Source organism: Salmo salar, chromosome ssa07 (assembly GCF_905237065.1).
Source record: "Salmo salar chromosome ssa07, Ssal_v3.1, whole genome shotgun sequence".
NCBI classification, from domain to species: Eukaryota; Metazoa; Chordata; class Actinopteri; order Salmoniformes; family Salmonidae; genus Salmo; species Salmo salar.
The window spans coordinates 18026028-18053694 of NC_059448.1; the positions used below are offsets into that span (position 1 = coordinate 18026028).

Below are 27667 nucleotides of genomic sequence, written 5' to 3' on the forward strand. Positions count from 1 at the left end.
AATTGAAATGCATAGTAGTTCCTGATATTGCGTTAGATTGCTTTCCCTGTCAGACACACATACTGTATATATTATTTATTTATTTTATTGATCTCCCATGACAATTAATATGAACATGCCACATATCTACAGTTGAAGTCGGAAATTTACATACACCTTAGCCAAATACATTTAAACTCAGTTTTTCACAATTCCTGACATTTAATCCTAGTAAGAATTCCCTGTCTTAGGTCAGTTAGGATCACCACTTTACTTTAAGAATGTGAAATGTCAGAATAATAGTAGAGAGAATGATTTATTTAAGCTTTTATTTCTTTCATCACATTCTCAGTGGGTCAGACGTTTACATACACTCAATTAGTATTTGGTAGCATTGCCTTTATATTGTTTAACTTGGGTCAAACGTTTCGGGTTGCCTTCCACAAGCTTCCCACAATAAGTTGGGTTAATTTTGGCCCATTCCTCCTTACAGAGCTGGTATAACTGAGTCAGGTTTGAAGGCCTCCTTGCTCGCACACGCTCTTTCAGTTCTGCCCACACATGTTCTATAGGCTTGAGGTCAGGGCTTTGTGATGGCCACTCCAATACCTGGACTATGTTGTCCTTAAGCCATTTTGCCACAGTTTTGGAAGTATGCTTGGGGTCATTGTCCATTTGGAAGACCCATTTGTGACCAAGCTTTAACTTCCTGACTGATGTCTTGAAATGTTGCTTCAATATATTCACATAATTTTCTTTCCTCATGATGCCATCTCTTTTGTGAAGTGCACTAAGTACCTGCTGCAGCAAAGCACCCCCAAAACATGATGCTGCCACCCCCGTACTTCATGGTTGGGATGGTGTTCTTCGGCTTGCAAGCCTCCCCCTTTTTCCTCCAAACATAACAATGGTCATTATGGCCAAACAGTTCTATTTTTGTTTCATCAGACCAGAGGACATTTCTCCAAAAAGTATGATCTTTGTCCCCATGTGCAGTTGCAAACTGTAGTCTGGCTTTTTTCTGGCGGTTTTGGAGCAGTGGCTTCTTCCTTGCTGAGCTACCTTTCAGGTTATGTCGATATAGGACTCGTTTTACTGTGGATATAGATACTTTTGTACCTGTTTCCTCCAGCATCTTCACAAGGTCCTTTGCTGTTGTTCTGGGATTGATTCGCACTTTTCGCACCAAAGTACGTTCATCTCTAGGAGACAGAACACATCTCCTTCCTGAGCGGTGCGACGGCTGTGTGGTCCCATGGTGTTTATACTTGCATACTGTTGTTTGTACAGATGAACGTGGTACCTTCAGGCGTTTGGAAATTGCTCCCAAGTATGAACCAGACTTGTGGAGGTCTACAATTTTTATTCTGCGGTCTTGGCTGATTTATTTAGATTTTCCCATGATGTCAAGCAAAGAGGCTCTGAGTTTGAAGGTAGGCCTTGAAATACATCCACAGGTACACCTCCAATTGACTCAAATTATGTCAATTAGCCTTTCAGAAGCTTCTAAAGCCATGATATCATTTTCTGGAATTTTCCAAGCTGTTTAATGGCACAGTCAACTTAGTGTATGTAAACTTCTGACCCACTGTGAATTATAAGTGAAATAATCTGTCTGTAAACAATTGTTGGAAAAATGACTTGTGTCATGCACAAAGGAGATGTCCTAACCGACTTGCCAAAACTATAGTTTGTTAACAAGAAATGAAAAACAAGTTTTAATGACTCCAACCTAAGTGTATGTAAACTTCTGACTTCAACTGTATCTACAGACAGGAATCAATGCAGTGACTTTTTGTAACGACTTGACCTTCAGTCAGTCCTTGGGTATTGAAATCTCAATCAAAGAAGTAGCCTCCGATCATCAGTTTACATTGGAATCACGTGTCACGGCTTGAGAGATGAATACAACAAGTTTGTAGGGTCACAAGCTGTCACGACTCCCGCCGAAGTCGACCCCTCTCCTTGTTCGGGCGGCGTTCGGCGGTCGACGTCACCGGCTTACTAGTTGCCACCGATCGATGTTTCACTGTTCGTTTGGTTTTGTCTTTATTGTGTACACCTGTTTTGATTTTCCCTAATTATGTTTATTATTTAAACCTTTGCATTTCCTGTTTGTCTTGTCGGTAATTGTTTCCTGTTGTGTGTGAACGGAGGTGTTTTCTCCGCGATATGTATTGTCCTCGGAGAAGACTTATTGATTATTTAAGTAAACACGTTTGTTTACATTGATCCCTGTGTCCTGCGCCTGACTCCTCTACTTCTCCTAAATATAATCATGACACAAGCTTAATATAGTAATTGTGTGCTAGGAATATGGGACCAAATACTTTTGACAAACTGTAATGCACTATGAAGTGAATTTGTCCAAATACTTTTGACACCTTCAAATGGGGGGACTAGATGCATAAAGTGCTTTACTTTCTAAACGGTAAAACAGATGCGTATGAATATACTCTCAGATAAAAGGTGACATTCTGTACTGTCGTCTCATATAGAACATTTGATATCAAATCCAAAATTCTGGAGTATAGAGCCAAATTAAATGTTTTAGCTTCACTGTCCAAATAAATACGGAGGGGCGTTTATATATACTGTCCTCTATGATAATTTCCCAGTTCACTGATCATTGATTATATCAGCTTCAGAAGAATTAAAAGGCAAATGTAAAATGCACTATCAGAGCAAAATCGGCAATCTATTAGTCAGATTTCCTCTGGGAGTCCACGGCAGTCTGTCAGTTGAGAAAATATGTAAGGTATCACTCAAGTCAAAGTAATACCTCCATCAAGGGGACTGTTATGGGCAGCCAATGACATCTGAATCCAGTGTGTGGGGACTTTTATGGGCTTTTGCCTATACCTTCATCTTGACTTTTATCCAGTGCTGACGGTAGTGAGCGGAGACATACATCAACACCTTGCGACAGCCCGGTCCAATAACGCTCTCTGGCAATATTGTTGTTCCGGACGCTGTGGTGACGTTTACCATCCTAACATGTTCAACACCTGCAGAACACTTTCACGCTCATTGTCATTTGTCACATATTGCGCCACTGTCTTCCGAAGTGTGTCATGGCGTAAGATCTCAAACGTGACAGGTGGAGTGACTATTCTTCTATTTATACTTTTATTAGGTTCCTTACACCATACCCAAACCGAAAACGCGGTCATGACGCACAGGTTAAAATATCAAAACAAACTCTGAACCAATTATATTAATTCGGGGACAGGTCGAAAAGCATTACATATTTTATGGCAATTTAGCTAGCTAGCTTGCAGTTGCTAGCTAATTTGTCCTATTTAACTAGCTTGCGGTTGCTAGCTAATTTGTCCTGGGATATAAACGTTGAGTTGTTATTTTACCTGAAATGCACAAGGTCCTCTACTCCGACAACACACACATAAAACGGTCAACCGAATCGTTTCTAGTCATCTCTCCTCCTTCCAGGCTTTTTCTTCTTTGGACTTTATATGGCGATTGGTATCTAACTTTCATAGTTACCACGACGAACGACCAAACTCCATTCATTTTTCAATCACCCACGTGGGTATAGCCAATGAGAAGATGGCATGTGGGTATCTGCTTCTATAAACCAATGAGGAGATGGGAGAGGCTGGACTTGCACCGCGTTCAGCGTCACAAATAGAACTGACTTCTATTTTAGCGCTTGGTAATGCTAAAACATGTATGTTTAAATTTATTTTGCAACGCACGCTATGCGAGCGGTGTGGTCAGCATGTTAGAAGTGAACAATGGCAAAGTGTGTTTCTTTACCGGCCGTTTACATGAGACTCTTGCTTCGGTCCTATGTTGTCTTGCCAGGCCCCAATGACTATATAAGGAAACGGTTCAGGTTGAGATAAGATCAGTGTATAGTTTGGCTCAGGGTCCAGCGTGTCAACTGGAGTGGGCAGTGGTGTGTCGTAAGTAGAGGACACGTCACATAGTTTGTGCTGACCAGACTTTAGTTTCACTCTTAGTGCACAAGCAACCATGAAGAACTGACCTGCCATTGTAATCGTGTTAGGATCTTAATTTGATCATCCTGTTGCAGGAGAACTTTACTGCAATGCAGCAAATTTCACACTTGTAGTGTTATTGAGGTTTAAAAAGGCTTCTGAAGTTTGTAATTTCCACTTTCAAATTCCTGTTGCTGCAGGATTGTTTTCCTGCTAGAGCAAAGTGCTCAAATTAAGATTGTTCATCTGTATGTCCATTTCTGTTCTCCTCATGTACACTGCTGTAAATTTACAAAAGTATGTGGACACCCCTTCAAATTTGTGAATTTGGCTTTTTCAGTCATGCCCGTTGCTGACAGGTGTATAAAATCGAGCACACAGCCATGCAATCTCCATAGAAACATTGGCAGGAGAATGTCCTTACTGAAGAGCTCAGTGACTTTCTATGTGTCACCATCATAGGATGCCACTGTTCCAACAAGTCAGTTTGTCAAATGTCTGCCCTGCTAGAGCTGCCCCGGTCAACTGTAAGTGCTGTTATTGTGAAGTGGAAGCATCTAGGAGCAACGGCTCAGCCGCGAAGTGGTAGGCCACACAAGCTGACAGAACAGGACTGCCGAGTGCTGTCCTCGGTTGCAACACTCACTACCGAGTTCCAAACTGCCCCTGGAAGCTACGTTCGTCAGGAGATTCATGAAATGGGTTTAATGGCCGAGCAGCCTCACACAAGCCTAAGATCACCATACGCAATGCCAAGCGTCGGCAGGAGTGGTGTAAAGCTCGCCGCACGTGGATTCTGGAGCAGTGGAAACGGGTTCTCAGAAGTGTTGAATCACACTTCACCATCTGGCAGTCCGACAGATGCCAGGTTCGGGCTAGGCCCCTTAGTTCCAGTGAAGGGAATCTTAATGCTACAGCATACAATGACATTCTAGATGATTCTGTGCTTCCAACTTTGTGGCAACAGTTTGGGGAAGGCCCTATCCTGTTTCAGCATGGCAATGCCCCGTGCATAAATTGTGGTCCACCCAGAAACCTTTTTTTTTGTGGAAGAACTTGACTGGCCTGCACAGAACCCTGACCTGAACCCCATTCGAACACCTTTGGGATGAATTGGAACGCCAACTGCGAGCCAGGCCTAATCGCCCAACATCAGTGCCGACCTCACTAATGCTCTAGTGGCTGAATGGCAGCAAGTCCCCACAGCAATGTTCTAACATCTAGTGGAAAGCCTTCCCAGAAGAGTGGAGGCTGTTAGAACAGTAAAGGGGGGGACCAACTACATATTCAAGATATTCGATGAGCAGGTGTCCACATACTTTTGGTCATGTAGTGTACGTGTCTACACCAGAAGGCCAGTTGGTCTAGCTCACAAAAGATATGATGGATCCTAATGAGATTTTACATCATGTGGAAATTCTTACACAGGGACACTCGAAGTCAATCTTAATATGAATCTTTGTTTATTGTCAGCGTGCTGGGGAGCTTCCAACCAACTCAATGCACCATAGTACACATGTCAATCAGGAGCTCTGCTTGGGCAGTCCCAGTAGTTGTCTTATATACGGCTATACACAGACAAGTTATATTTGCATGATTTAGCATAATGATTTAATCATTACCGTTTTGTTTATTACGTGTGACCGACCAATACTGGATCATAACATGTGACAGACCAATACCTCACGAGGCTTCTTCTCTCAAAGCTGAGACCTTGAAATTGAGATATTGTTCATTCTCAAAACAAGGTTCTGGGCGTACTGCCAAATTGCAGCTATTGATAGTGAGGATTCGTTCAGTCAGCCACTTGCATGAACACAGAAACTGGTTTATAGAACAGTACATAAATAGAACACAGACATTAGTTATAAGAAAAGCACAAACATAAAAATTCCCATTACAGATACATTCATAAACGCAATAATATTTGACTTTTTAGAATGTGGCTTATGGCATTGGAGTGAACAGTACAGTATAGTATGGTCACCTGCTAATGAATCCTCAATTATTCAACTGGGTTTCTCGTCACCCGAGAGAGGGGGTTTCCTTTCCTCTGGTTAACGACCAGACAGCATTATCACCAGACCAGGCCTGGATATCCTCAGGTCAACATGGGTTATGTTAATTACGGTGAAACCACAGTCCATGCACGGTTATAGCTCCACACACCTCTGACAAGGCTCTTATGCGACACCGGAGTGTGATCGCCTGTAACACTAGCAGGTGTGTTGCCGGATGATGAATTGTAGGTCCTCTGAGTGCTGGCCTGTTTTTCTCATCCCGGCTCCCTGACGCCACAGAGCGAACCTAACATTTGGGATCTGATGCTAAGTCATCCCAGAGTAAGACCTTGAACATGCATGAGAAAAACTTTCTGAACAGAGCACTGTTTAGCTCCATTACAGACCATGCTCCAGTAATATTGGAATATTGGGGGATATTCGAACAAGGGACATTGTAAGTGGAGGGAAACCTAACCTACGAGGTTTGATGGAAGTCATGAGAAGGTCAAAGCTTTACATAGGGGATGTTTAGATTGAAGAGGCTGGAAAGAAAATCTGTTTCCTCTTTATGATATATTGTAATTTCTGAGAATAGGACAATCACCCAGAATACTCTTTGTCGTGGAAAGGTTCAGTACGGTTCCCTGATCTGTACTTTGTCATGCATTTTGTTAAACTGTACCTCATTTTGGAAGTACTCACCTGAAGGAAAAGACATGGGCTGTGTCCGAATACCCATACTTGCTTTCTAAATAGTAGACTTTTTGTATGTTTTATAGTATGTGAAATTTAGAAAATGTGTGCTATAAATGCCAGGATGTCATACTCATTTTGTTTTTTGATCTAGTAGAATTTGCTGCACGCTATTGAGGAAGAGAATGGTCTTCTCACAGCCACATATGTTTGACAACAGCTGATATACAGAACAAAAATGCACGAATGGCACGGAACAAGTGAAATTGCGCATTAGATGACCCCTTCTCAGTTTGGATAAGTAGTATGCTGATATTTGTTGCTTACTGCATACTTTTTTACTAAACAGTACATTCTAAATATACTGAACAAAAATATAAACGCAATAATTTCAACGATTTTACTTAGTTACAGTTCATATAAGGAAAACAGTCAATTGAAATAAATAAATTAGGCCCTAATCTATGGATTTCACATGACTGGGAATACAGATATGCATCTGTTGGTCAAAAATACATTTTAAAAAAGTAAGGGTGTAGATCAGAAAACCAGTCAGTATCTGGTGTGACCACCATTTGCCTCATGCAGCGCAACACATCTCTGGTGAGTATGCAGGCCATGGAAGAACAGGGACATTTTAACTTTCCAGGAATTGTGTACAGATCCTTGCGACATGGGGTTGTGCCTTATCATGCTGAAACATGAGGTGATGGTGGCGGATGAATGGCACAACAATGGGCCTCAAGATCTCATCACGGTATCTCAATGCATTCAAATTGCCATCGATAAAATGAAATTGTGTTCGTTGTCCGTAGCTTATGCATGCTCATACCATAACCCCACCGCCACCATGGGGCACTGTTCATATTGTTGACATCAGTAAACTGCTCACCCACATGACTCCATACACGTGGTCTGCGGTTGTGAGGCCGCTTGGACATAATGTCAAATTCTCTATAACGGCGTTGAAGGTGGCTTATGGTAGAGGAATTAACATTCAATTCTCTGGCAACACCTCAAGTTGACATCCCTACCTATGGCATGCTCCTTTAAACTTGAGACATCTGTGGCATTGTGTTATGTGATAAAACTGCACATTTTAGAGTGGCCTTTTATTGTCCCCAGCACAACCTTTGTAATGGTCATGCTGTTTAATCAGCTTCTTGATATGCCACTCTTGTCAGTTGGATGGATTATGTAAAGGACAAATGCTCACTAACAGGGATGTAAACAAATTTGTGCCAAACATTTTAGAGAAATTATATTTTTGTGCATATTGAAACATGCTGGGATCTTTTATTTCAGCTCATGAAACATGGGACCAACACTTTACATGTTGCATTTATACTTTTGTTCAGTGTAGTATGACTAGTACACAGTAAGTCGTTTTAGTAATTATTAGTAGGCAAGACAGATTTGGAACACGGCCAACGTCTGCTTACCATGTAAGAAATGAGCTGCAAGAATAAACTGCTGCTACTTTACAAGGTAAGCCAGATGAGGGACCTTTGTGTCAGCAAAATAACGTACTATGTGTACTGAAAAAAGTCAGCAACACATGTGGTCCCTTAGGAATAGGGCAACCTTTTTTGGGAACTAGCTGTGCCACAGTTGTGTTCCCTTCTTTGCAGAAGGCAAAAGTATGACATGACAGCAGTGTGCATGTTGTGATTTTATGCTGTGTTGTGATTTCAAAAATGGTGGGTCCCCAGTTTGTCCATATTCCCACAATGCTTTGGTCAGGACAACAACACTGGACCTTTGCTTATGATTGATATGTCGCACTACAATCTTGGCACGACAATTCACTGGAGCAGGAGCTGTGGTAAGGAAGCAGTCCCTGTGACGCCTGCTAGCTCAGTCGAAGCTGTCTCCTACATTATGACATATCACATCCATTTAGTCCATTATGAAACAAAGGGCAAGTATTCATCCAGAAACACTGGCTGCATTAAGGGCCGTGTCACTCAGGGCCTACATTAATTCCACTTAGAATAACAGTGCTGTCTGCCATTTCTCAAGCCGGGCCCTAAGCAGCATACCGCGCAGCTCCAGAAAATAACAAAACATGCAAGTATGGATTTGTATAAGTTGGGCATTAACTTCAGACAAATATTGTCTTTCAATTTCAATACTGGCCAGAGTTGTCACATGACTTACTTGACTTGGGCTATTCCCTTCAGCTCTTCGTGGAGCTACTAAAGGCTAGTGTCACTGCACTAGCTTAATGATTCCACGTATGTCTGCTCTCCAAAGCTTTTTGTATTTTGCGAGGACACATACCGATCTCCTTGCCACTCAGCAGCAGGGTGTGTCAGTGTGGCAACAAGAATGGATGACAACAGCAAGACATCTGACCTGATGGTCCAGAAGATTGTCCTGACATCATGCTAGAGGAGGAGGATATTGTGTCTCACACATTGGTTATTGGCCTGGATGGATATTGTCTCGAAGAAGAAACTAGATTCATGTCATTTGTCAGAGAATCTATATGTATATTTTCTACATTGTATGTCATCATGTTGGCTTCCATCGCCTATTCTGCTGTGTTAGACCGTAGTCAGCTCTACGTAGAAATATAATATCTGCTAAATGTAGCCAGCCACTGAACAAGTCCCAAGTAAAGTGAAGCCTCTTTCTCCACTTTATAGAGTTCCCATCTAGTGGCTGTCAGTGTGTCTGGACTCCTCACTGTGCCTTCCTCACAAACACGCAGCGCATTCTGTCACTGTCTTTATTCTTTATACCAGACATCAAAGCCGTCTTGTAATTACGAGTGAGTGATGAACGACACCCCATTCGTGAGCTTTTTTTACGCCCACGCTAGCCTTAATTTATTTTTTCACTGCCTCTGGCAAGAAGGTAGAAACAACTTTAGCGCTTGTAGGAGATGTCCCCTAAACGTGTTATTTAAATATTATTTTTTTTCTACAAAATGTATTACACGCTATAGCGATCATAAAGGTTGAGCATTTTATCCTCTTGAGATAGATATTGTGTTGACACACAATGCTGTTGCAGTCATGTATAATATTGCTCACACATTGCAGGCACAACATGGACCCCTGGGAGTTTGTAAAACAATACGCTTGACTGTGTGTGAAATGAGTTTGATAGATGATGAGGTACTGGATTGCTGTCTGACCTAAGGTCACATGCTCCAGATCATATTGAAAGCCCCTCTTACGGTGATGACCCAGTGCCACGATATTACAGTATATTAATAAGTTATGTAATATAATGACTGGGTTCATGGAGCAGGCCTTACACTGTCAGTTGGATGGATTACTGCTGAGAGTTGCATCTCGGATGTAGGTACTGTATGTATCAGCATTGGCTGCCATACTGAAGTGAATCGTTTTTGCATTGCAATGTCTTTTACATTTGAAAGCCAATTTCAAACAACAATATTATGACCAAGCTGCCTAGGCTTGGTCATAATGGCTGACATGAGATGCGTCCACTTTGATGATAATTTGTGCCCAGATCTGAGATTTAATTTCATAATACATGAGTGTTGAATCTGAATGTTTTCACATTGCAGGTAAATGCACTCCAGTGTTGTTGTCCTGAGAGTTCTTTGTGACAGTAACTGATCTCCACTGCTTGCACTCCAATATCTCCCTTCCCCATTCACTTTGTCTCCCAGCATGCATTGCAGCCACCAGTTGCCCTGGTAACTGTGACACTCACCATGCTGTATCTCCTAGGTTACGTCTGCCCCCAGAACGACCACAGGCGCGGCGTCAGAGCTCGGCTCATGAAGCTCTTTCCTTGCTCCTCTGCCAAAAAGTCATCTACCAGTAGCCAAAGCAAGTCTTTCACACTCTCTTTATCTCTCTTTCCCCCTAACTGCTATCCTTCCTCCCTTCTCTCTGGGGTCAATTCAGTCTATTCAGGGTGTAAACTGAAATTCCAATTCAATAATTGAAAAAAAGGTGTATACTTTCAATACATTCTCAATAAACTGTAAAGTACAAGTTATTTATTTCAAAATGTTTTATTATTTTAAATGTTTTAATTCAAATCACTTCCTGAATTGACTGCCTTCAATTCGAATTGACCCCAGCCCTGTACTGTAGTACAGTCAGTGTGGTTTTTGACAGAAACATTGCTTCTCTGTCTGCTCACTGATGCCCTCGTCTTCTGTGGCTGGCCACTGGCACCAATTGCAAGGAAACATTTTTGAAGAGACATAATCCTTACTTTACCTTCTACAAAAATGTCTAATCCCTCCCTTTTCGAATAATATTCAAACTTCAAAGAGTGAAGAGAAGGTGCATGGCAAAAGACATGCAAATGTCAATATGGAAGATGTCAATGCACTGGGTTAGGTCTGATGCTACCTGTTTGCTATATACCTGGGGGGGGGGACTTTATTGTCCATTGGATAAACAGTAATTGAAACTCTATGATGATGTCATAACTATGAGTCAGTAGAAACTGGTGAATCATTCATCTGGGTTGTCTGGTTGATGTGACGGTCCCTGTGTGTGTACAAAAGTAAAAGTTTGAGGAAAAACAAAACAAAAATGAATAAATATAAGCCATTGCAAATAATGCCTTTGGATAGAACTTTCTTTAATCATTTATCCAGCGACATGCAGAGGCCGACTCCATTGCACTCTTTTGATGAATCAATCACCTGTCACGCGGTGTCTTACCTCACTTTGTGGAGCACCAACACACTCAGTGGACAGGACATTGACTTGACAGTGTGTGTGACGGCAGTAATTGATTCAGCATCACGAGAAGGGTGAGCATGTTTACATTAGCTTTATGAATAGGACCACTAGATATTGTATTCTTTTGGAGAGTGAGCATAGGATTTTCACCAGCATCGTAGGGAAACTCTCAGACTCCGAAACAAATGATGTGTCTTCACTTACCCATCCCATGCTTGTAGACACACACCCACCCTGTTGGGGCCCAGCTCCATTGCGGCAGGTTAATCAAGGACTGAGAGGAGACGTGGTCTTTTAGGCTAATGAGGGATGGCGAGATGCTGTTATATCTCAGGTGTGTGTGTGTGTGTGTGTGTGTGTGTGTGTGTGTGTGTGTGTGTGTGTGTGTGGTGTGTGTGTGTGCAAGCGAGACGAGTCAAGCGCTTAGCTCCGAGGACAACCGCTAGCGGTGACAGGGCCGAGACGGCGGGTGTCATCATTACAGGCCCATTAAAGTGTTTCTCAGGGTTCAGCAGCCCTCATCTTGAGGAGGCTCTTTGCCAGAGGGGCTGTGTTCTTAGGTCTCTAACACTAATTACCTCGCTGCCGTGATATTTCGTAGGAGAGATCGGGACACCGGCAACCGTTTTGTGGGGTTTTGCTCTGTTTTGTCATGTAAGGTTTTCTAATGAAGGGACAATCACTCTCGAGTCATCTGGGACCCACGGGCTAAGCCCAAGGGACTACTAGGAGGGCACTTGAACATTCGTAGTGCCATTCCAAAAAGTGATCAAATTCAACATCTACTCACAGACTCCAACCTTGACTTCCTCTGCCTCTCAGAGACATGGCTCCATACAAACTCTCCATGTGCTGCTTTGATTGTGCCTGGCTACAATGTTTTCAGGAGAGACAGGATTGAAGGAAGAGGAGGGGGTCTGATGATTTACATTAAAGAACATATCCGATGTAAACAAATTGAGTGGTCATGTGATAATGAACTAGAATGTATTGGCCTGAACGTTACACTGTCTCCCCAAATGTCCTTTACCCTTATTGGAATGTATAGACCACCTTCCACCAAAAGTGTGTTTTTTGATCAGTTTAATAACATGCTTAGGGAATGTGATTTTGGGAAGGAGGTCATCTTAATGGGAGATTTTAATATTAATTATGAAGACAAGTCTTGTAGGAAAACCCTCAAACGGATCACTAATACCTTTGACCTTACACAGCTCGTTAAAGGGCCAACCAGGGTGACTTGTTGCTCTAAAACACAGATTGATTTGGTGTTCAGTAGTAAACCAGAGAGAGTGACTAAATCATTCAATATGGTTACTGGGCTATCTGATCATAATTTGACACTTATAGCCAGAAAGTTGTCTAAGAGCAGGTTTAAGCTCTCTACTGTTAGAAAGCCGGATCAACTAAGAATACCTAAGAGTGAATTAAACTATTTTGAAAAAGCAATTAATGGAATTAACTGGAATGATCTCTTGTCCTATACAGACGTGGAAGCTGATAGTGAGGTTTTTCTATCCACAATCCAGGCTACAATAAATGGTTTCCTAAAGAAAATCAAATCCAAACCTGGCCAAAAGAGCACTCTTCCTTGGCTAAATGGAGAAATTTGGAAATTGATGAAAGAACGAGATTATGCTCTAAAAACAGCCCTAAAATCCAAATTAGAGCATGACAGACGTAGGTTTACCATGTTGAGAAATAAGGTGATGAAAGAAATCAGACAGGCCAAGGCAAACTTTTTTATTAACATAATTGGTGAGGCAAAGGGAAGTTCTAAATTGATCTGGGAGAATCTAAAAAAGTTAACAGGGAAAGACCATAGTAACACCGCAAAAAGACTAGAAATCATGGTGAATAACAATCTAACACAGGATGCAGTTGAAATAGCAATAGCCTTCAATTCCTACTTTATTGACTCTGTCAAGGTACTGACACAGAACCCCTCCACTGGTTTATTGGGCTCAGTGCTAGTGAATGACGCTCAACCTGTCTTCATCATAAGGGAGGTTTCTGAGTCAAAGGTGAACAAGGTGATTAGCTCACTAAAGAACTCTAAATCCAAAGATGTGTTTGGGCTGGACTCTACCTTTCTTAAAAACTACAAAGAGTCACTCATTGGCCCCATTACTAAGGTCACCAACTCATCTATTGGTCTGGGGGTGTTTCCAAGGGTATGGAAGTCAGCCATAATAACGGCCATCTTTAAATCGGGCGACCCTGCTGATGTGAGTAACTACAGGCCCATTAGTATACTACCTGTAGTGTCGAAGGTTGTTGAAAAGTGTGTAGCAGAACAACTGATTTCCCACCTCAACAACAGCCCCTTCACATTACACTCCATGCAGTTTGGCTTCAGAGCGAAACACTCCACAGAAACGGCCAACTGCTTTCTTCTGGAAAATGTGAAGTCCAAGATGGACAAAGGGGGCGTTGTTGGGGCTGTGTTTCTGGACCTAATGAAGGCTTTTGATACTGTTAACCATGAGATTCTCATCACAAAATTGTCCAAGTTCAACTTTTCCCCCGATGCCTTGAGATGGATGAAATCATGCCTTGAACGCAGAACTCAGTGTGTCAGAGTGAGCAATGAGCTGTCGCCCACTCTTAGCTATGATGTGGGCGTGCCCCAAGGGTCAATACTGGGGCCCCTCCTGTTCAGCCTGTACATTAATGATCTGCCTTCCGTCTGCACTGGGTCTGAAGTTCAAATGTATGCAGATGATACAGTGATATATGTGCATGCAAAGAGCAAACAACAAGCTGCACAAGAACTCACTACTGTAATGGTCCAGGTTACAAAGTGGCTCAGTGACTCGTGTTTGCATCTCAATGTGAAAAAAACAGTTTGCATGTTCTTCACAAAGAGGGCAACAGATGCTACTGAGCCAGATGTCTATGTGTCAAGGGAGAAGCTCCAGGTGGTATCTGATTTTAAGTACCTTGGAATCATACTTGATTCCAACCTCTCTTTAAAAAGCATGTGAAAAAGGTAATTCAAATAACCAAATTCAACCTAGCTAATTTCCGATTTATACGAAATTGTTTGACCACAGAGGTAGCAAAACTGTATTTCAAATCGATGATACTCCCCCACTTAACATACTGCTTGACTAGTTGGACCCAAGCTTGCTATACAACATTAAAACCTATTCAGTCTGTCTACAAACAGGCTCTCAAAGTGCTCGATAGAAAGCCCAATAGCCATCATCACTGTTACATCCTCAGAAAGCATGAGCTCCTGAGTTGGGAAAATCTTGTGCAATACACCGACGCATGTCTTGTATTCAAGATCCTAAATGGCCTAGCTCCCCCTCCACTCAGTATTTTTGTAAAACAGAAAACCCAAACATATGGCAGCAGATCCACAAGGTCTGCCATGAGAGGTGACTGTATAGTTCCCTTAAGGAAAAGCACCTTTAGTAAATCTGCTTTCTCTGTGAGAGCTTCCCATGTCTGGAATACACTGCCATCAGACACACATAACTGCACCACATATCACACTTTCACAAAATGCATGAAGACATGGCTAAAGGTCAATCAGACTTGTGAACATAATCCCTAGCTGTGTATTGCCGCTTTCCATGTTGTCTGTTGTCTGTAGCTTGTGAGGTGTGGAAACACTTTGTTGTTTTTATGGATTTTGTCTTGTTGCTTTTTGTTCTATGTTGCTCTGTCTGTATGCTACATCTTGCTTGTCCTATGTTGCTCTGTCTGTATGCTATGTCTTGCTTGTCCTATGTTACTCTGCGTGTGCTCACTGTTCAATGATTGTCTATATTGTAATTGTTTTTAATAACCTGCCCAGGGACTGCAGTTGAAAATTAGCCGGCTGGCTAAAACCGGCACTTTTACTGAAACGTTGATTAATGTGCACTGTCCCTGTAAAAATAAAATAAACTCAAACAAACAAGGGGAGGATGTGAAAAGAAAAGACGTTCCTTGATTGGTTGGCTTTTGAAGTGTGCTTGAAGCTCACCCTTAAGGCTAATGTCAAATAATGTCCAATTGTACTGATCATCAAGTGGGTATGGCTAAACTGACAATGACGGCATGCTACTAGCCTATATTCTTACTCTCCTGAGACTGATACTGTAGGGCTGAAATTCAATTGTCTGTAGGCCTTTAAACCATTAGTGTCCTTTGCGTGAATAGCATATTAATTGGATTTCATTAGCAACAGGGGTGATACAAATGTGTGTATTTGCTCCTGTGCTGTAATACTACAACATTTAATTTTGGCTAAAGTCTCCTTTGGCTGACTATGGTGGATTGTTGGTTCAGAAGTCACATTAAAGCCACTGCATTTAAGTGGGGACTACATGGTATGCTTTCCCCACAGAACCGGACTACTGCATTTGGGGCCCCGGGCACCGACCTCCTTTATGAAAACAGATTTTGTTTTAGGTAAATGGCTAACTTCCTGCATTTTTGTTGAAAACATTTCTATTCTACACGTTTTGGCTATGAGAATATTTTGCAGATTTAAAGCAAATTTCCTGTTATTCTACACATTTTGCCATGAGGCTGAGTGAGAATCTTACAGTTTTACAGCACATTTCCTGCAATTATAAACATTTTGCTATCATATGCTATCTGGGGGGCCCACAACCCCTCAAAATAAAAATCATGTAAAAAATTGGTTGGGGGCCCCCTGGAGTTCGGGGGCTGCTGGACACGTGCCCTGCGTAACTGTGGCTGGATAATAACCACAGTACTTAAGGATCCAGATTTAGCATCTTTATAAGACCTGTTTGACACTTAAATCGTAGTCCCATTAACCCAGCTGCTGCTATAAAAAACGATGGTTTAATAGATAGAGAACTAGTGTTTCTTCTAAATTATTTGATTAACATGGGTAGTATAAACTACACACTTCTAATCTCTGTGCTTAGAGGGTGATTCAGGGTTGTGTGATCTTTGTGGCACAACTGACTGAAATAAACTCAACAACTGAGACATAAACTGAACAAGTTCCACAGACATGTGACTAACAGAAATGGAATAATGTGTCCCTGAACAAAGGGGGGTAAAAATCAAAAGTAACAGTCAGTATCTGGTATGGCCACCAGCTGCATTAAGTACTGCAGTGCATCTCCTCGTCATGGACTGCACCAGATTTGCCAGTTCTTGCTGTGAGATGTTATCCCACTCTTCCACCAAGGCACCTGCAAGTTCCCGGACATTTCTGGGGGGAATGGCCCTAGCCCTCACCCTCTGATCAAATATGTCCCAGACGTGCTCAATGGGATTGAGATCTGGGCTCTTCGCTGGCCATGGCAGAACACTGACATTCCTGTCTTGCAGGAAATCATGCACAGAACGAGCAGTATGGCTGGTGGCATTGTCATGCTGGAGGGTCATGGCAGGATGCAGGAAGGGTACCACATGAGGGAGGAGGATGTCTTCCCTGAAAAGCACAGCGTTGAGATTGCCTGCAGTGACAACAAGCTCAGTCCGATGATGCTGTGACACTCCGCCCCAGACCATGCGGACCCTCCACGTCCAAATCGATCCCGCTCCAGAGTACAGGCCTTGGTGTAACACTCATTCCTTCGACGATAAATGTGAATCCGACCATCACCCCTGGTGAGCCAAAACTGGGACTCGTCAGTAAAGAGCACCTTTTGCCAGTCCTGTCTGGTCCAGCGATGGTGGGTTTGTGCCCATAGTCGACGTTGTTGTATGTGATGTCTGGTGAGGACCTGCCTTACAACAGGCCTACAAGCCCTCAGTCCAGCCTCTCTCAGCCTATTGTGGACAGTCTGAGCACTGATGGAGAAATTGTGCATTCCTGGTGTAACTCGGGCAGTTGTTGTTGCCATCCTGTACCTGTCCCACAGTTGTGATGTTCGGATGTACTGATCCTGTGCAGGTGTTGTTACACGTGGTCTGCCACTGCGAGGACTCTCAGCTGTCCGTCCTGTAGCACTGTCTTAGGCGTCTCACAGTACGGACATTGCAATTTATTGTCCTGGCCACATCTGGATTCCTCATGCCTCCTTGCAGCATGCCTAAGGCACATTCACGCAGATGAGCAGGGACCCTGGGCATCGTTTTTTGTGTGTGTTTTTCAGAGTCAGTAGAAAGGCCTCTTTAGTGTCCTAAGTTTTCATAACTGTGACCTTAATTGCCTACAGTCTGTAAGCTGTTAGTTGTCTTAACGACCATTCCACAGGTGCATGTTCATTAATTGTTTATGGTTCATTGAACAAGCATGGGAAACACTGTTTAAACCCTTTACAATGAAGATCTGTGAAGTTATTTGGATTTTTACGAAATATCTTTGAAGGACAGGGTCCTGAAAAAGGGATGTTTCTTTTTTTGCTGAGTTTGTAAGGACAGCACACAATCCTTTCTCTTATGGGTGAAATGTAGCCAGTTGTCTTCAGCTTCTGAATGTCTCACTCCTTCTTCCTCCTCTCCAGACAGCGTGGAGGATGAGTTGGAGCTTTCAGCCGTCCGCCATCGCCCCGAGGGCCTGGAGCAACTGGAGGCCCTGACCCGCTTCAACCGCAAGGAGCTGCAGATCCTCTACCGAGGCTTCAAGAACGTAAGTGGGCCAGTTTAACCACGCATCCAAAATGCCAATAATGAGAACATGCATTCTCTTTTCTGTCTCTCCGTAAATGTCCTCCTCCAAATATACATGTAGTCAGACTCGTGTTTCCATTCTTAGACCGTTCTTACCATTGAGGACCACTTTGGAAACAAGTGTTTTAATTAATAATTTTGAGTGTTATCCTCTGGGTCCACATTGTACACACAGTTGAATTTGGAAGTTTACATAGACTTAGGTTGGAGTCATTAAAACTCGTTTTTTCAACCACTCCACAAATGTCTTGTTAACAAACTATAGTTTTCGCAACTTTGTGCATGACACAAGTAATTTTTCCAACAATTGTTTACAGACAGATTATTTCACTTATAATTCACTGTATCACAATTCCAGTGGGTCAGAAGTGCTTTGCTGCAGGAGGCACTGGTGCACTTCACAAAATAGATGGCACCATGAAGATGGAAAATTATGTGGATATATTGAAGCAACATCGCAAGACATCAGTTAGGAAGTTAAAGCTTGGTCGCAAATGGGTATCCTTATGGACAATAATCCCAAGCATGCTTCCAAAGTTGTGGCAAAATGGCTTAAGGACAACAAAGTCAAGGTATTGGAGTGGCCATCACAAAGCTCTAACCTCAATCCTATCGAACATTTGTGGGCAGAACTGAAAAAGCGTGTGCGATCAAGGAGGCCTTCAAACCTGACAGTTACACCAGCTCTGTCAGCAGGAATGGGCCAAAATCCACCCAACTTATTGTGGGAAGCTTGTGGAAGGCTACCCGATACGTTTGACCCAAGTTAAACAATTTTAAAAACAATGCTACCAAATACTAATTGAGTATGTAAACTTCTGACCCACTGGTAATGTGATGAAAGAAATAAAAGCTGAAATAAATCATTCTCTCTACTATTATTCTGACATTTCACATTCTTGAAATAAAGTGGTGATCCTAACTGATGTCATGACGTTGCCCTCTTTGTGGATAGCGAGTACCATACCCCTCTCTCTGCACCATCCCCCTCTCTCTCTCACCACCTCTCTGTCTTCCCCCTACCAACAGGCTCTGTTATGCAGGTCATAAATTCCTAGAGGAGTTCTCTCCTCATGGCCAGAGTATAAGAGAGAGTGAGTTTTCATAGAGAGAACAAAGGAACTCCTTCCACATCACAGAACTTGAGAACTGAACAATATCCATGTTCTAGAGAAGGTATAAATGGTCAGTGAAGTAGCCATTTTGTACAATTTGGTGACCTCAGGAAAGACAATACAGCCACATTACCATAACTCTGTTTATACAATAGTCTCAGTTGTGAGGCTTGCATCTAATTGTTGTATAAAATGAATGAGTAAAGATTAATCTATTTGTGAAATTATGTAATGTGATTTTAAACTGTTTAATGAAGGAAATTCCAATTCCCTTTGGAGTTTAACTAAATTCTTGGCCCGCCCCATGAGCACAGACATTGATCTGGCGTCATGGGATAGCCCCTATCTACTGTTACGAATATAACACCCACCGGGAGGAATTCCCTTCAGACCAGCTTACCTCGATAACTGAGAGGGCTAAGGTTTGAGTCGAGACCATAAACCTGAGTATAAGCTAATGTTGTAATGGTTGTTGAAACTCTGAGACTATCGATACGGACAGAATAAGAGCAAATTTTGATACTAATTACTGGTCTGCAGCTAGGAATTCCATACCATTGAATGTGAAGGCCGACAACCGCCGAAACATCTATTCTATAACCATATTTCTGAATGGGACTCTGAAGTGTCCATTCTAACCACGAAAGACGGGCGGATGACCTTCCAACTAGAAAGAAGGACGATTCCAACAGAGATCACGTGACATACTGAGCGTAAATATATTTATTGATTGCAATTATTCCCGAATGAGTGAGCGTTCATGTGCAAAGGATTAGCATTTCAGTTGTTATAATTATCAACTTTGTAGTGTATTTTATCTTTCGCGCCCTTCTCAGTCCCTTTGTCTACCAAGCCGCGATAGCGGTTTAGCCCACTAGGGCACATCCCCTATCATTTCCTTGTAACCATATCTACTTTGTTTGTGTGTGCATTTCTGTGATTATTTAGTTAGTTAATAAATAAATGATTGAGACAATTGATGTATGGATGATTCATAGTGAAGACTGGGTTCGTGCAGATAGCCAACAATTTATACGACGTTTGGAATGAGACTAATGTGAGGTAAAGAATAATTCATTAATTAGAAGACTAATTGATCAGATATTAAAATACCTGAAAAGTTGTATTAGGAAAATTATAACTTTGTAATCTGAATATTTTCCTTGGTGCCCCGACTTCCTAGTTAATTACATTTACATGATTAGAATAATCACGTAATAATAATTACAGAGAATTGATTTGATAAACTAACAGTCTTCAGTTTAATGATGACAAAGACACGACACTGACCTAAAACAGGGAATTTTTACTAGGATTAAATGTCAGGAATTGTGAAAAGGTGAGTTTAAATGTATTTGGCAAAGGTGTATGTAAACTTCCGACTTCAACTGTATGTGACCGATCGGCTCGATTCCGTTTTATGTTGCAAATTTAGATAAAAAATGTTTTTTCATTTTATTAAAGTAGAGACTTGGTATATGGTATATCATACACTGTATTTGAGGAACAATGGGAAAGTAATTATGCTTTGAAAGTTGATAAACTTGTAACCTCACTTTTGAGACATGGCCCTTGGAATGTTTTGGTACACCTACTGGAGAGCTCTTCTTTGTCTACAACCATTCAGCATCGTTCACAACCTCTTAAGCTTTAGCCCCACCCATCTCTTTAAGGATTCACGTGAGGCCATGTACTAAGCAACCAAAGATTTCAAGACTAAAGGCTGGTTTATACTATGGGTATGTTCATAAATGTCATCTGGAGTGCCAGAGTGTGCTCTGGGCGTTCGTAAACTCACAACGTTGTCAGATTGTCCGTTCGGAAATTCAAAGCATTTTACTCTCGGAGTGTTCTTAGAGCACACTGGACGCTCTGGCTGAGGAGTACGGTTGATCCGAGCATTCTGACCTAACAACAGTAGTCAAGCACCCAAGCTAACTGGCTAACGTTGGCTAGCTTGCTAGCTACTTCCAGACACAGATGAGAGAACAGCTCACTCTGACCATTTTACTTGCCCTAGCAGAGCTGTTTTTATGTTATCCAGAGTGTTGGCTCACCACCATTGGACACTGGAGCAGTGGAAACGCGTTCTCTAGAGTGATGAATCACGCTTCACCATCTGACAGTCCGACGGACAAAACTGGGTTTGGCGGTTGCCAGGAGAACGCTACCTGCTCGAATGCATAGTGCCAACTGTAAAGTTTGGTGGAGGAGGAATAATGTTCTGGGGCTGTTTTTCATGGTTCTGGCTAGGACCCTTAGTTCCAGTGATGGAAAATCTTAATGCTACAGCCTACAATGACATTCTAGTTTGGGGAAAGCCGTTTCCTGTTTCAGCATGACAATTCCCCCATGCACAAAGCGAGGTCCATCCAGAAATGGTTTGCTGAGATTGGTGTGGAAGAATTTGACTGGCCTGCACTGAGCCCTGACCTCGACCCCATCAAACACCTTTGGGATGAATTGGAAGTCCGATTGCGAGCCAGGCCTAATCGCGCAACATCAGTGCCTGACCTCACTAATGCTTTTGTGGCTAAATGGAAGCAAGTCCCCGTAGCAACGTTCCAACATCTAGTGGAAAGCCTTCCCAGAAGAGTGGACACTGTTATAGCACCAAAGGGGTGACCAACTCCATATTAATGCCCATGAGTTTGGAATGAGATGTTCGATGAGCACGTGTCCACATACTTTTGGCCATGTAGTGTACCTCACTCGAGAATACTCAAGGATGAGTACTCAAGGAACAATTAGGTCACACCTCAAATGCATTCTATATACTATCTAATGACTAATGAACAATCAGGTCACACAAAGTTCTTTAGAGCGGCAAGTGTACAATAAAAATGTCTTTGTCACCTCTGTTAAGAACCGTAATGAGATGACCCATAATTAACTTGACCCAAATTGTCTGGTGACAAATGGGTAGGCCCACGGCCTCTGACACCCGCATCCCGAGTGGCCCTGGTCCCTATGGACACTACCCAGAGACCCTGTGATGTGCATAGGGGAAGTCTACCCATTAGCCCTTCACCCCAGGAGACTGGAAATAAGGGCTGATAAGTTCTCTAATGCCTGAGGCGGCTCTTAATTGTCACCCTGTAGTCCCCTGACGCCTTGTCCCTATGGAATCTCCCATCAAAACATTTTTAAGACCACTTTCCCTACCTCTAGAGCTTTTTGTTTTCTCTCCTCTTTTGCTAGGACTGTTTTAAGTTGGAATTTGGTCTCGCATGTTCAATGATAATGGCCTCTCAGCAGAAGCCAGACCCATCACTCCTCTACAGTTAGGCAGTTACTGTAGTTGGGCACATTTCCAATCAGGACAGTGTCTCAAACTTGGAAAAATCACAGCTTTTGACTAGCTTTTGTCCATTGTCGAGGCTATAGCTCTTTAACTTATTACCCGCTCAGGTCAAAATCCTGATCTATGGTTCACCCTAACCCAGTATTAGGGGCAGAACACAGGAAAGCTTTTAAAAAACTGGCCAGACAAATGTAATCTGGAACAGTCTCTATTCTGAGCAATTTTGGCCCTGTGTCCCTGACGTCTCGGACTTTGGTGTGAATCATCGCTCCAAGGTGAGCGTCCGAGGGTGGTAGAATGAGAGTCTTTTTGAACATCAAACTTTATGAGTAAGACATTTATAACCTCTCCGAGCGGCCAGAGTTTGGCTTTCTCTCGGATCAGTAGTGCCCGGAATGAGACCTTTGGCCAAGTATCTAGCTGTCCCGAACAGGGCGGTATTGTGGTTGTTTCTCGCATTGCCGACCTCATCCCAGACTCCTGACAATAGCAACCCAATCTCCTCACATCTGGCCAATTCTTCCACACTGCTCAGGAATTCAGAGCCAGGGCATCGGCATGGGGCAGCAGATTGCCATCTCAGATTGTGACACTTTAAAATACATCAGTGGAGATGCCGCTGTTAAAACTTCTAAGTCAGTAGCTTGATTTTCCACGTACATTTCCTTCCCCGACCTTGACGAGATGAGTCATTGTAAGGAATTTCACGTGCGGCTGGGATTTGCATTCCACAAATTAGTTATGATTTTCTTCTCATGGGTGAGTTCATTTCACAAGTTTATCAAATTAATACAGATACATTGAGTCATCTCAGACCCATTCAAACCCATATGTAGAGAAGTGCACTGTCATAGAGTAACAATTTTGTGAGATTTTACTCTATTTTGATATTGATTGACGTAAACACAGACCAATCATATCAGCACACCAACATGCTGACAACATTCATTGGACATTTTTCTATTTGGCTTTAGTAGGTTTCCATTCTCCCCAAAATTGAGATGAGCTCTCTGGTCTCTCAGTGAGATTTATGTCACCATGACCGAGATAAACTTGGCCTCACCTCACGGAATGTAAGTGGCCGTTTTTGCGGGTTTTCTAGCCCCTGCGTTTTGATGGAATCGATACAGAAAACATTTTAGCTGTCTCTTTCAGCAGGCTTGACCACTTTACCTGTCTTCGCTGACCTTGATCAAACCCTCTCCTCTAAATCGAGCTCTAAACACCTTTAGGTGCAGTGTGAACTCTTTGTTCTCCGTGAAAAGCAAAACATGCAGAAATCTGTTGCGTGATCTGAAGTGAAGATGTTATTGTTTGGGTGGTGGCTTACATTTTAGTCAATTGACTTGATTCCAAACTGAAAACTTCCCACATTCTCCCTGCCCTTGTCGACTTGCCTTCATCACTCTGGAAGGACTGGATAAATTAAAGCAATATTATTGAATCTCTATACACATTTCTTTCATCTGGTCTCCTCAAATGTGCTAGGGCGAGTCACTGCACTGTATAAAGGGCAGCGGTAGGACGTTTCTTTGTTTGGGACCCAGCCATTCTTCATTACTTTGCCATTTAGTCACTATGTCCAATTAGTGTTGACATCTGTAACCTCCCAACAGTCTCTGGGGTTTCAAGGATAGTGTGAACACACTGCATTTCCGCTCTGCACGACTCACAACCATATTTTGATTAGCAGACAATAGGGCTGAAATAAGGGAAGCAGTTTAATGTCTCAACGTACTGTAACCATTCGGAGCGTAATTACTGTACTCTATATGGCCTCATGCAGCGTGAACAAGCAGTGTGGGGGGGATGGGAGGGTTGACAAGAACACAAAACACTGTTTTAATTAGCACTAGCTTTGCGAAACAACAAAGGCTCCAAATAAATATTGTCTACGTCGAACTTTGTGTCTGTACAGCAGACACCTTGATTGGTTTAGTGATTAGGTTTGAAGTTGAATCAACACTGAGAATTATGTACAGATCCTTGCGACATGGGGCAGTGCATTATCAACTAAAACATGAGGTGATGGCGGCAGATGAATGGCACGAAAATGAGCTTCAGGATCTCGTCACGGTATCTCTGTGCATTGAAATTGCCATCGCTAAATGCAATTGTGTACATTGTCCGTAGCTTATACCTGCCCATATAATAACCCCACCGCCACCATGGGGCACTCTGTTCACAACGTTGACATCAGCAAACCGTTCGCCCACACAATGCTATACACGTAGTTGTGAGGCCGGTTGGACATAATGCCAAATTCTCTTAAACGATGTTGGAGGCGGCTTATGGTAGAGACATTAACATTAAATTCTCTGGCAACAGCTCTGGTGGGCATTCCTGCAGTCAGCATGCCAATTGCACGCTCCCTCAAAACTTGAGACATCTGTGGCATTGTGTTGTGTGAAAAAAATTCACATTTTAGAGTGTCCCTTTATTGTCCCCAGCACAAGATGCATCTGTGTAATGATCATGCTGTTTAATCAGCTTCTTGATATCTTGGCAAAGGATATCTTGCTGTTTAATCAGCATCTTGATATCTTGGCAAAGGAGAAATGCTCACTAACAGGGATGTAAACCAATTTGTGCACACAATTTTAGAGAAATAAGCTTTTTTGTGTGTATAGAATTTTCAGAGATTTTCAGCTCATGAAACATGGGACCAACACTTTACATGTTGCGTTTATATATTTATTTAGTGTAATAGCTTTAATGGAGATTGTCTGACAAACAAATATATGAGGTTTAGTATATTAGAATTACTGCAATATCCATGATTATGCATTTGTAAAATACAGTGCCTTCAGAAAGTATTCACACTTTTTCCATATTTGGTTGTTACAGCCTGAAATTAAAATTGATTAAATGTTGTGTCACTGGTCTACACACAATACCCCATAATGCCAAAGTGGAATTATGTTTCTAGAAATGTTTACAAATTCTTTAAAAAGAAAAAGCTGAAATGTCTTGAGTGGCAAGCCTAAATAAGTTAAGGAGATAAAAATGTGCTTAAAGTCACATAATAAGTTGCATGGACTCACTCTGTGTGCAAGAATAGTGTTTAACATGATTTTTTAATAACTACCTCATCTATGTACCCCACACATACAATTATCTGTCCCTCAGTCGAGCAGTGAATTTCAAAAACATATTCAACCACAAAGACCATGGAGGTTTTCCAATTTATTTATTTTTTTTCTTCACCTTTATTTAACCAGGTAGGCCAGTCGAGAACAAGTTCTCATTTACAACTGCGACCTGGCCAAGATAAAGCAAAGCAGTGCGACACAAACAACAACACAGTGTTACACATGGAATAAACAAACATACAGTCAGTAACACAATAGAAAAACTGTATATACAGTGTGTGCAAATGGCGTGAGGCGGTAAGGCAATAAATAGGCCATAGAGACGATGTAATTACAATTTAGCAAATTAACACTGGAGTGATAGACGTGCAGATGATGATGTGCAAGTAGAAATACTGGTGTGCAAAAGCTGTGTACAGCTGTTTAAAGCTGCAGCGATCGGTAAGCTGCTCAGATAGCTGATGCTTAAAGTTAGTGAGAGAGATATAAGTCTCCAACTTCAGCAATTTTTGCAATTCGTTCCAGTCATTGGCAGCAGAGAACTGGAAGGAAAGGCGGCCAAAGGAGGTGTTGGCTTTGGGATAACCAGTGAGATATACCTGCTGGAGCGCATGCTACGCAAAGAAGGGCAGCTATTGGTAGATGGGTAAAAAAAAGCTGATATTGAATATACCTTTGAGCATGGTGAAGTTATTAATTACACTTTGGATGGTGTATCAATACACCCAGTCACAACAAAGATAAAGGTGTCTTTCCTAACTCAGTTGCTGGAGAGGAAGGAAACCGCTCAGGGATTTCACCATGTAGCCAATGGTGACTCTAAAACAGCTACAGAGTTTAATGGCTGTGATAGGAGAAAACTGAGGATGGATCAACAACATTGTAGTTACTCCATAATGCTAACCTAAAGAACAGAGTGAAAAGAAGGAAGCCTAAGTGTGAAAGAAGGAAGCCTGTGCAATTTTTTTTTAAAATTAAGACACTAAAGTAAAATTGCAAAAAATGTGTCATGTTTGGGCAAATCCAACACAACACATCACTAAGTACCACTCTTCATATTTTCAAGCATGGTGGTGGCTGCATAATGTTATGGGTATGCTTGTCATCGACAGGGACTAGGGAGTATTTTAGGATAAAAAGAGAAGGAGTAGAGCTAACCACAGGCAAAATCCTAGAGGAAAACCTGGTTCAGTCTGCTTTCCAACAGACACTGGGAGACAAATTTTCCTTTCAGAAGGACAATAACCTAAAGCACAAGGCCAAATATACACTGGAGTTGCTTACCAAGAAGACAGTGAATGCTCCCGAGTGGGCTAGTTACAGTTTTGACTTAAATTGGCTTAAATCTATGGCAAGACTTGAAAATGGCTGTCTGGCAATGATCAACAACCAACTTGACACAGCTTGAAGAATTTTTTAAGAATAATGTGGAAATATTGTTCAATCCAGGTGTGCAAAGCTCTTAGAGACTTACCCTGAAAGACTCACAGCTGTAATCGCTGTGAAAGGTGATTCTAACATGTATTGACTCAGGGGTGAGAATACTTATGTAAATTCGATATTTCTGTATTTTTATTTTCAATAAATTAGCAAAAAAAATCTAAAAACATGTTTTTACTTCGTCATTATGGGGTATTGTGTGGAGATGGGTGAGAAAAAAATACTATTTAATCCATATTGAATTCAGGCTGTATCACAACAAAATGTGTAATAAGTCAAGGGGTTTGAATACTTTCCGAAGGCACTGTATATGTGATAATTATTACTTTGACCCTCAACGTGTAACCTACAACACAGGACTTTTAAAGCCAGGACTAGATCAAGCTTATATAGACAGTATAAGCGGTGTACTGTATACCCAGTATTGCCTAGTAAGACAATCCTCAGAGGGGTAAGAGGTTAACACCACAACACCCTTCATAGCTCCCTTACAGTTAACTTTTGACAGAATCAGGTCACAAAACAGCCAAAATAAAACCTGAACACTTTGTGTTCTCGGCTGCTTTCCAGGTAAATTCAGGGTCTTCTTGACCTAAGCTACTCACAGGATATTAAAAGGGGTTTATGAAACAACAAAGAACTAGCAACTCCCCTGCTTTCCCCCTCATTCCCCCAAAACCATGAGCCATCTGGGGACCCAAACACGTGGGTCCCAGGGTACTTCCTACCCTACCCACCCAGGGTAAACTGTTCCTCCATCTCTCTTCTGCAGACTCAGTCATATCAGAGACCATCTGAGA

At 42.1% G+C, this 27667-nt stretch overlaps 1 protein-coding gene across 4 annotated transcripts in view; it reads left to right on the forward strand.

The window, feature by feature from the left end:
• The window catches only part of LOC106608614 (Kv channel-interacting protein 4), a 266063-nt gene that overhangs the window by 219568 nt on the left and 18828 nt on the right, over nucleotides 1-27667 (forward strand). For 3 of the 4 annotated variants that reach the window (XM_014206655.2, XM_014206652.2, XM_014206653.2), the window contains exon 2: nucleotides 17751-17875. In XM_014206655.2, coding sequence (XP_014062130.1) covers nucleotides 17751-17875 — 125 coding nt within the window. Of the gene's footprint in view, nucleotides 1-10316; nucleotides 10450-17750; nucleotides 17876-27667 lie in introns of those variants that run through there. The other variant, XM_045721635.1, reaches the window with a different exon arrangement.